This window comes from Sprattus sprattus (genome assembly GCF_963457725.1).
Source record: "Sprattus sprattus genome assembly, chromosome: 19".
In the NCBI taxonomy this organism is placed as follows: Eukaryota; Metazoa; Chordata; class Actinopteri; order Clupeiformes; family Clupeidae; genus Sprattus; species Sprattus sprattus.
In genome coordinates, this window is record NC_137917.1 from 25,567,181 (window position 1) to 25,578,171 (window position 10,991).

The 10,991-nt window shown below is 43.3% G+C and overlaps 1 protein-coding gene across 1 annotated transcript in view; it reads right to left on the reverse strand.

Annotated features, from left to right (window-relative positions):
• Positions 1–8,331: 8,331 nt before the first annotated feature.
• Positions 8,332–10,991, reverse strand: part of ywhabl (tyrosine 3-monooxygenase/tryptophan 5-monooxygenase activation protein, beta polypeptide like) — a 13,945-nt gene continuing 11,285 nt past the window's right edge. Inside the window, exons 4-6 of the mRNA XM_080858478.1 lie at positions 10,830–10,991; positions 10,489–10,584; positions 8,332–9,760 (exon numbers count right to left, since the gene is read on the reverse strand). The exon at positions 10,830–10,991 is cut by the window's right edge and continues 2 nt beyond it. Of these exons, the coding sequence (XP_080714604.1) occupies positions 9,701–9,760; positions 10,489–10,584; positions 10,830–10,991 (318 nt within the window). The 3' untranslated portion in view covers positions 8,332–9,700. The remainder of the gene's footprint in view (positions 9,761–10,488; positions 10,585–10,829) is intronic.

A 10,991-nucleotide genomic window follows, 5' to 3' on the forward strand; every position in this document is an offset into this window, starting at 1 on the left:
GTCCGTCAAACTCCTCAAGTTCGCGGACGACACCACCCTCATTGGACTCATCTCTGGTGGGGACGAGTCTGCTTACAGGTGGGAGATTGACCATCTGGTGACCTGGTGTGGTCAGAACAACCTGGAGCTAAATGCTTTGAAAACAGTGGAGATGGTTGTTGACTTTAGAAGGAACGCAGCCCCACCCATCCCAATCACCCTGGAAGACTCCCCAGTCCACACTGCAGAGTCCTTCCGCTTCCTGGGCTCCATCATCTCCCAGGACCTCAAGTGGGAGCTGAACATCAGCTCCCTCACCAAAAAAGCACAACAGAGGATGTACTTCCTGCGGCAGCTGAGGAAGTTCAACCTGCCAAAGACAGTGGTGGTGCACTTCTACACCTGCATCATCGAGTCCATCCTCTCCTCCTCCATCACCACCTGGTACGCTGCTGCCACTGCCAACGACAAGGGCAGACTGCAGCGTATCATCCGCACTGCTGAGAAGGTGATTGGCTGCAATCTGCCATCTCATAAACTCTTCGAGGTTCTCCCCTCCGGCAGGAGGCTGCGGTCCATCAGGACCAAAACCTCACGCCACAAAAACAGTTTTTTCCCTACTGCTGCTGGTCTCATCAACAAGGCCCGGGTCCCCCACCTGTCTTGACTCTTGCCCCTCCCCCCCTCCCCAAATCTGAGTTATGTTAACTCACATCTCATTTCACTCCTTTACATTGCACATTCACTTTTGCACACCTGCACTGCTTTCTTTTGCATTTTACCCCTTACTTTACTTCTTTATATACACTCTATTTATATATACGTACATCTGTTTACATACTGTGTTCTGTAGAACTTATGTTATGTCTAGTACTTAGTGTGCTCCTATGTTTTTATGTTATGTTATGCAGTAGTTCTTACTTATTGTGTGTGTATGTTTGTGTTTTTATGTTTTTATGTTTACTGTATGCACCTATGCACCAGAAAAAATTTCAAGTAGGCGCATACCTACGTGACAATAAATCTGTTTCTGATTCTGATTTCTGATTCTGACTCGACACCAAGATCCATTGGGGCGGAGCACAGGGTGATTTCCCTCCACACTCCAGCAGGGACTTAAGAGGGACAGGGATCCAGAGTGCTTTCTCTGTAGTTGGTCTGCTGTTCTTAATGTGTTTGTTTTTAGTTGATAAGGGAGATCTGTTTTTATTTCTTTCGTTGTGAGAAATCTGTATCAATGGAGCCTATTATGTGACATAATATAGTCATTAAACTTAAAAAAGTGGGAAACGGAAAACGGGGGACATCGAAAAATGACCAGACTCCTCCGACAATTAGAAAAAATGGTGCCTTACTAACTGTCAAAGAAGTCACCAGACCAAGAGATGAACCGCTCTGTGGAACTATTTCTATCTCTAAAGATCATTTTACTGTAAGAAGCTTTATCCGTAGTTGTTCTGATGTTCTTATGTAAGAATACATATAGGTATAATTTTTTTGTTTTCAGCTAAGGGAAATCAGTTTTTATATCTTTCAGTGTGATATATCTTCATCAATGGATTGTATTACTTTACATAATATAATTTCAAATGTTGATTGGCTTCTCTTACGCAGGTTTATTTGTTTGTTTTCAGTTGATAAGGGAGATCTGTTTTTGTATCTTTCAGTGTGAGAAATCTGTATCAATGTATGGTATTACGTGACATAATATAGTCATTAAACTAAAGATTGATGTCAGCGCTGGGTGAATGTGGGTCATACTCAGACTATAAAGTAAATGAGCAACAAACTCAGGTCCTCAATGTCCACTACAACCCCCTTCAGTATCTCCCCTGTAAGTATCAAATGGGCTGGGATAAGAAATGTGTGCAATATCTGGGAATTTATTTGCATATAGACTTATCAAAGTTACGAGAAATGAATAACTGGCCTTATAGCAGAACATGGCAGATATCAGTAGATGGAATTAAATCACTAAATATCAGTTCATGTATAGATTCCATAAAGATTAATATATTACCAAGGCGTTTGTATTTTTTCCAGTCATTCCCCATTGAAAAATCGAGACAGTATTTTATGGGGTTACCATGACACCAAAATGGTTAGCCCTTCTTTGACTGAGATTATTATGGGGCTGCTCATATTAAGACACTGGTGGGACGGTGTAAACCATCAAAGCTATAGTTTTGTAGCAAGTACTGATATTTAATTCAGGAAAAGTTGGTAGCTGACATGTTTTGAGAAACTGATTCCCCCAAAAAAGGATCAGTTGTTGTTAGAGAAAAAAGTATGTAAAATCTAATCCATCCATGATTATTTTGTACATATGGACATGAAATAAAAGTATACAATGTTTATCTTTGTATGCGTGTGTATCTGTGGTTGTAAGTGAAGACAATGGACAACATCTCTGGCAAGCTGCTTGTGACTGACTGTTTGCCCAATCAAACTTCCTGTAAATGAAATGGAGGGAAAATAACATCAGACATAGTTAGCATTAAGCTAACAGAATATAACTGTATGAAATGGATAGAAAATGAAATGCCTCTTTATTTTCTCTGTTGTTTTGACTGGACATCAAAAACAGGGTGACCAGGGTGTTACACTTGGTTATTTATATGCCTAGTTATCATGTGATAAAGGCTATAATGAGATGTCATCACAACCAACCTGTATTAGACCAGAGGTTTTAGAAATACATCATAAGGCCAACTTGTGAATGTGCTTCATTGAATCACACATGAAATGCAAGTATTTCTCAGAATATGTCTTTTATTAAGACCTCATATATTTCATTTCACGCACAAGGTACTGAAATTATGCATTAGACAGCGTTATGAACAAGTAACAAAGCCTAGATGAGGCTAACTGATTTGAGAGTTTTTACAAACGTAACGTTAAGAAAAAAAAAACTGCTTCCTCCGAACTCCGAAGTCTTATTTAAAGTCCATCTCTCTCTCTGCACACACACACAGACACACACAAAGAACACACACACAAAATAAGTAAATTACCGGTAGTACTATTAGCCAAAAGGTCTAACAACAACAGATGAGACACAAATACATTTTTTTTATTTCAACTAATCCAGCTGCACGGCCACTACATAATGAGAACACAAACCAACCATCTGATATCGGTAATCAAGGCCATCTGGGCCCACACCGATATGCAGTTAAAAGACATTTTACACATCTTACCTTAATTAGATGGTAGGACTCACTCCAAAGGTGGTCTTTCGTTCTGAGGTGGTGCTGATGAATTCCGTCATGAGAGCAGGGACGTCCAGTGTATCCAGAATATCCTGGTGCATATGTAGAAGGGCCAGGTGAGTGAGTCTTCTTTGTACGACAGTGTTGCGCAGCCAGGTCTTCAAGCGGCGCAGTGCAGAGATTGACCTCTCTGATGAGGCCACGGAGATGGGCAAGGAAAGAGCGAGATGGAGTAGATTTCCTACGTCCTTGAAAAGACCTCTTGTTTGGGCGTGCAGGGAAAGACATGAAAGTGGCGAGGTCATAGAGAGTTCCAAATTTCTCCTGCCGTGTAAGCCCCACCAGCATCCGAAGTTGCATATGCAGACCAGGCACATCAATATTACCCGGCAGCTTGAGAGAGACTAGGTCTTCTTCTGTTCCAACCATCCCGTTTGTGGCAGAAAGCAAAGTTGCTTCCCTTAGTGCGGCAGTTGTCATGCCACTCTGGTCAAATCGGCGCTCTATTTCAGCATGGACAAGGTCAAGTGCTTCAAAAAAAATGCATTTTCCATGATGCCGCTCCCTTTGAAGTAACAACATCTTCAGTCTGCCTTGTGTCTGGATGGAGTTTTGCTGACGCGGTTGGTGGTTGGGTCAGGCATCTTCAGATCGTATTTAGCTGCTGATGCGTTGGTCTTATTCAGCAGCTCCTCCATGGCATTATCGTTGCGCAGGGCCTGTATGCGCTCTCTCAGGGTTTTTATGCATTCCAACGCTCCAGCAGCTGTGGCCTTCTCAGCTTGAAGCACTTTAGCCACAGCTTCGCAAGGAGTGAAGAGGGCCTCGGAGCACAGAAGACCGAACATGGTCTTTCCCTTTTTTGCTTGTTTCAGTAGCCCCGATATCTTTGCCTTCATTTCGCCGCGAACATCTTGCTGGAGTGTTTGTAGGGTTTTGAGAAGTGGGCCAAATGCACGGATTATTCTGGATACTGCAAGGGCTCTCACGCATCACCTCGTAGGACACAGTCCAAGGATGTTACATCTCGCATCTTCATCACCAAAACAGGACTCAAAAGTTGTCCGTCGCTTGTTGGATTCCCTGATTATGTTGGCTGCGCTCTGGACGAACTGAAGAGTCTCCGATATAGCGGCACCTCTCTCGCAACCTCCTGGAGTGCCATCATTTTGGGGGGAAAAGCAGCAATTTATAACAAAATCATATGCTTATCCTACATACGCTATAGAAACTATCAAAATACTATTCAATGAAATAAATAAGTTCTTATTTTCTTTGGTATTTTTGTGATTAGCAATGATGATTGCTGGGTAATATGTATGTTGCTGTCCAATGTCAAGTCTCTATTTGATCCTGTGACAATACAAAACGTTATAGTTAACACAATTAGAAGGTCACGACAACCTAGTTCATTGAGCACAGCACAACCTTACTCGTAACAAGCCTTTTAAGCATAAGAGTGGAAGTAGAAAAAGGCAAGAGAAAAAACAACAGGAGGAGAAGGCGGCAAAGCTGCCTAAATTAGATTATTTTGGCTTTTTAACCAGCCCGTCAACTAGTCGCCAGCCCACAAAGTCCGCCACGGAAACCCAGCAGTGCAGCAGTTCAGCTGGTATCAGCATCGCTGCCTTCAGTGGTGTGTCAGCAAACATGCAACTGGTAACCTTCGGCTATTGGGATAGATATACATTTACATATACAAGTAAAAGCCTACATACATTATGGTAGGGCAGGATTACTAGGCTACAAGTTGGGTAAATAGGACAACACTGTTCGGCGCCGATCTCGGACTATCTTGGAAAACCACCACCTTCAGCTGAACCTGGCCAAAACAGAACTGATGGTCTTCCCAGCCAAACAGGTCATCCACCACAACATCAATCAGTGTGGACACGTGTCCAATTTCCGATTTCAGTCTGATTTAAATTGGATATTGGACACATGTGTCTCCCCAGAACTAGATTCATTGTGTCCGACTTGAGTCCGACTGGACTCCGATGTAAACCCCTGGACACACGATTCGATTCCGCTGGTAATTGGACTGGGCGTGCATGTGTCTCTCGTATCTGATTCAAATTGGACAACAACAACTTTTGCACGTGCTTGAGATCGTGCCCACAGACATATACATGCATCATATATAATGTATATGATATGATAAACACTGCTAGACGCTCAGTTCTTGTGCTCCCTCTCATTCACGTTGAAATACTGAAAGCGAAACTGAAACTTTGAAACTGGAACGCAACTGTTTGGGACAGAACGCTAATTCAGTGAACAAATATTTTCATATTACTTTCCACCAGTTGTTAGTCATGTAATCCATTCATATCGATGTGAATCAATCAATACTAATACAACTTTAACTGTGGTGTGTTTTTGTTTCATTTCACAACGTATTTACTGTATAATCAACGGTAGCAGATGTAAACATTCCGCATTTGATTTGAACTGACGCGGCAGAGATCTAGATTGGTCACTGCCATGTGCTTTGAGATAGAGCAGTTAACCCCCCATGGAGACCCCATGGAGAGAATTGGATGGGATCGGAGTGCTGCCATCATGTGCCCGCACTGAATATCTCTGTGTCTGGATAGGGTGGTTAGGTTAATAACGCTGTTTCTGGATAGGGTAGTTATGTGAATAATGTTGTTTCTGGATAGGATGGTTAGGTAAATAATGTTGTTTCTGGATAGGGTAGTTAGGTAAATAATGTTGTTTCTGGATAGGATGGTTAGGTTAATAACGCTGTTTCTGGGTTAGCTGAGAAACGTGCACACGCTCCCAATAAAAGTATTTTCTTTCGCTTTCTCCTTCTTTCACATAATACTTATTCACACACTCACACACACAAGGAAACACCCCAGGCTCCAACAGGCTAGTAATTATGATGACAGGGCCTTTGTCTTCAAAAAGCCCCTAGTCCTCAAAGTATCGGTACGTATTTAGGTAAAATGGGGTTGTAAAAAATTAGCCCGGACCAATGCGCGCACACGCACACACCACACACACACACACACACACACACACACACACACACACACACGCGCACACACACACACGTCGCACACACACACACACACACAAACACACACAATCTGATTTTCAGAGACTTTCTGGGCTTTCCCCTCAAACAAAATGTTTTTATAATCATGCCACAACTTTCAAAGTAATAGCCCAAAAATTAGGTCAATCAGCAACAATAACAATTAGGACACAAATGTTGCATCTGGGGCTATGTGTATATTTGTGTATGAATGGGTATGGAAGGAGGCGAGTGTGTGCAGTGGGAAGAGGTGACGTCATTTTGGGTGTTTAATCAGATATTATCTTGCTCCCCCTGGTGGGAAGAACAGTGCTTGCAGACGAGAGTGTATTGGACAGGCACTTTTATTTAAAGAGACTAAACAAATCATTTAATCTTATCGACAACATATTAGCCTAAGTATATATAGGTTTGTTATAATACTTTTGTATTAATAGCCAAGCATATGGTTTCTATATGGCATTCCAGGTTGGGATCAAGTTGGGATTAAAAATTAAGTTTGTTATGGGGAGTAATATCACGATTGCGATCTACAAACCAGTAGTGATTAAACCACAAATGCCTTGATGGTCTAATTAAACTATACTTTGAATACAGGCTGCTTTGCATTGACATCATTGAACCTAAAATTAACAAATCAGATGAAACATGTAAGGACCAGTGCATTATTATAAAGAAATCTTTGATCTTTTTTCTGCATTGTGCACAAAATATATGATACCTTTCAGTCATACATGCTGACTAATCAATCTAGCCTGGTTAAACGGCCATTGAGTTTATAAAGTATCCTTGATATGTTACAAAGACAATCTTTCAACTATATTTAAGATTTTTCTAGTTTTTTTTTCTTTTCACCGTCGTGGGATTTAGAAAAATTGTAAATATTTTGACAATCATCTGCTGTCTGTCAATAGGCCTGTGGTTTGAATTCATAACTAAACATTCAAACATTGAAAAAGTGAACAGGTGTTTATTTATTTTTTTTAGAAAAAACACGTCCTCCACTGTTGACAAGTTGGAGGGTCCTCAAACCTACACCCTTCACTTCACTGAAAGGGCAACACACGTTTATTTTGAATCAGTTTCTGGGTGTTCCACTTCATCTTTGCTTTAAATTCCTAGGGGCTAAAGGACACACAAGTCAAACGTTGGTCACCACAGATAGAGATTTTTTTAAATGTATCTTATTCCCATTCTCTTAGTAAACAAACTTGCCATTCTTATGGTTACTGAGTGTAAGAGTAGATGCAATTTACATCAGGGGAATAGTAAATGTAATTTAAAGAAAAGTATAAAAATACCTTAAATCACTTTCAAACAAAAAAAAGATACTGGATGTAAATAGAATACCCCTTAAAGAAAAAAATGTAGCCTTCCTGGGAATTCCGGCTCTCCTACGGTTGTGAGTGTTGCAAAGCAATTTAAAAGTGATGGCGAATCAAACTCCGTAGATGGTCGTATTTGTACATTAAAGTTTTTTTTTGCCCTTTTTGCTTTCGATTATTTGAAAGTAACCGAGAAACAGACCCCGTTATTGTAACTGAAATATCCGTCTGAGAGGATTTGCCAGGTGTCTGAGCAAGCTTTCTAATGCTACTCACAAGGTAAACAGCGATGTATTGACGGACTGATGGAGACGGATAGTTACAAAATTTGGGAGGTGCACGTCAGGCCACGGAGAGGTGCTCAGAGAGGGTTTGCAATGACGGAGAGGGTTCTCCGTGTGTCTGTGTCTCAAAAACAGACAACCTTAAATTTAACTTTACCCAGGGCAACTATAAAATAAAGTGCCATAACTACGTTAGCCACCAGAGGGAGTAGAAGGACAGAGTTCACATATCAATCCATCTGTAGATTTTCCTCTGATCACTGATTGTCTTTAATGAGTAGACTGGCCATTGTTATCACACAAGAATCAAACAGGTCATTGAGTGCTCATCAAGCCTCGGCAGTGACATATTAGGCTACGGTTAGCAATTTACGACACGTGTGTAAAGTCAGAATATCATCATTTGAAGGTCTCCAAAGATGCAATCCAAAAGCTGAACAGCTACATCAAATTTTTTTTTTTTAAAAAATAACCAAAACAGTGCATTTTAAATTATAATTTTTTTAATTCCACTTACATGAAATTACATAGTTTCCCTCCAAATAACATGTATGCTTGGGTGTTTCCGTATGAAAAGTTCCAGAGACATGAAACAAAGCTAGCCAGCCTGGCAGCAAACGCTCAATCCTCCACCTATCTGCAATTTCTCCTTATCAGCAAAGTCCAAATATCAAATGAAATTAAAAAGCAGTATATCAAATAAAACAGTAAAACAAACTTTAGTTGGGGGGCAAAAAGCAGTAATTTGATTAAGCACATAGGGGCTTCTGACTGCTCCCATTGTGCAGTATTGTGACCAGCTCTTCAGAGCTATTTTTGGGCCCTCTCTTTGTTCTCTGGTCATCCATACCTCGTAATTGATTGAGCAATATGAAGGGGAAAAAACAAGTCAGTTTTCATTTTTAATATTATTATTTGCAAGCCACCCAAGACGGGGAATACGAAAAACCTTGAGCAAGTGACTGTAAATGGAATGTAACCTTTTTCTCTTCTTTTCTCTTTTTGTTGGCCCTCTGCCCAGCGCTATTGTGATACAGTATGTGCTTCTTGAGAGGGAGGGGCAGGAGAGGTGGGGTGGGGTGGGGGTGGGGGGGGGGGAGGGAGGGAGGGGTGGGGCGCATCACATTTGACCTCTGACCCCCCGAGTGCCATGCCAACCCATTGCTGTCCAGGACTGGTTCCCCGATTGGCTGAGGGTGGCGGGCCTGGGTTAAGAGCAGCAGCCTCAGAGGATGAGAGAGAGGATGAGACAGCTCTGGGTCTTGGGCAGAGATGAAGATGGCACGATGGCACAGACAGGGGCTGGCAGAGTGCCGGACGGGTAACCCTCACACACACTCTTTCACTCATCCTGCTGACTAAGACCTGGAGCTCCCGCCATGCACCCATGCACGCGCACATGCAAGTGTACACACACACACACACACACACACACACACACAAACGGACACACACACACTCACACACAGCCAGGTTCAAGAGCAAACAAGCACCTACCCTTCCAATTTGTGCCACCCCTCCCACAACCCCCCCCACCACACACACACACACACACACACACACACACACACACACTCTCGAATCCACCCCCCCTCCACACGGACACACGGACCCCAGAGGGAAGAAGGAAACCCCACAATGACTAGAAAAGAGAGCGGACAGGAGAGAGAGGAGGCGAGGGCAAGGAGACTAAGAGAGACTGAAGCTGGACAATGAGGTGATCTCAGTGTTGGTGGCGCGCCAGGATGACGACAGGGAATTGGGGGGGGGGGGGGGGTAAGGAGGACGAAGGGTAAGGGTGAGGGTGGGGGTGGGATGGGTAGGGGTTGGTCCAGGGTCGGGCCAGGGTGAGATTCAGTTTGCTGGGCCCTCCTCGGTGTCCTCGCCGTCTCCCTGGTTGTCTGAGGTCCACAGCTGATGAGGGGCAGAGAGACAAACAGGTGAGAGGACAAACAGGTGAGAGGACAAACAGGTGAGAGGGAGAGAGAGACAGAGAGACAGACGGGTGAGAGGACAAACAGGTGAGAGGACAAACAGGTGAGAGGGAGAGAGAGACAGAGAGACAGACGGGTGAGAGGACAAACAGGTGAGAGGGAGAGAGAGACAGAGACAGACGGGTGAGAGGACAAACAGGTGAGAGGACAAACAGGTGAGAGGGAGAGAGAGACAGAGACAGATGGATGAGAGGACAGAGAGAGACAGAAGACAAACAGGTGAAAGACAGAGAGAGACAGAGGACAGACAGGTGAGAGGACAGAGACAAACAGGTGAGAGAGAGACAGAAGACAAACAGGTGAGGGGAGTCTCACACCACAGCAAAAACCTAACTTTTCTGACATCCTGTCAAGACCTCTACATAAAGCCTTTTGCATTCAACAACGTTTCTCATCTAAAAACTGTAAAGATCCAAAGTTAAATCTAGGTCTAATCCAGATTAAGAGGCAGGTAAACAGTAAAATGAACCACACATACCACGAGATTAAAACAAGATGGGATAGACATACCAAAGAGTTCAGTGACGGTGCATAGCACACTCCACCACACATGTAATAATGAATTAACATTTTAAACATCGTCTCCATGGAAACACGAACAATGACACAGGTCTCCAGGAGACGCTGTGAGGTGAGCGGAATACTCACTGTGAGGTTGTCTCGCAGTAGCTGCATGATCAACGTGCTGTCTTTGTACGACTCTTCGTTCAGTGAGTCGAGCTCTGCGATGGCCTCATCGAAAGCCTGGGGGACAAAGACACACAGAAGCAGAGTGAGTCAGACCAGGAGGGCGGCCATGTTGGAGCCTTTGCATTTCTCACTCCCTGGGCCTTTTAATCTCTTCTCTCTGGCCTTCCATCCCAGTGCCCCCCCCCCCCCCCCCCCCCCCTAAATAAATAGGCTAAATAATAATAATAATAAAAAAAATAATAGAAAACAAGTCCCAAATAGTAACGTTTGTCTATGTATGGTGAACGTCATTCTCGCACCGTCTTGGCCAGCTTGCAGGCCTGCTCCGGCGAGTTGAGGATCTCGTAGTAGAAGACGGAGAAGTTGAGAGCCAGGCCTAGGCGGATGGGGTGGGTGGGCTGCATCTCTGTCTTGCTGATGTCAAACGCATCCTTGTAGGCCTCCTGGGAGCTGCCGATGAT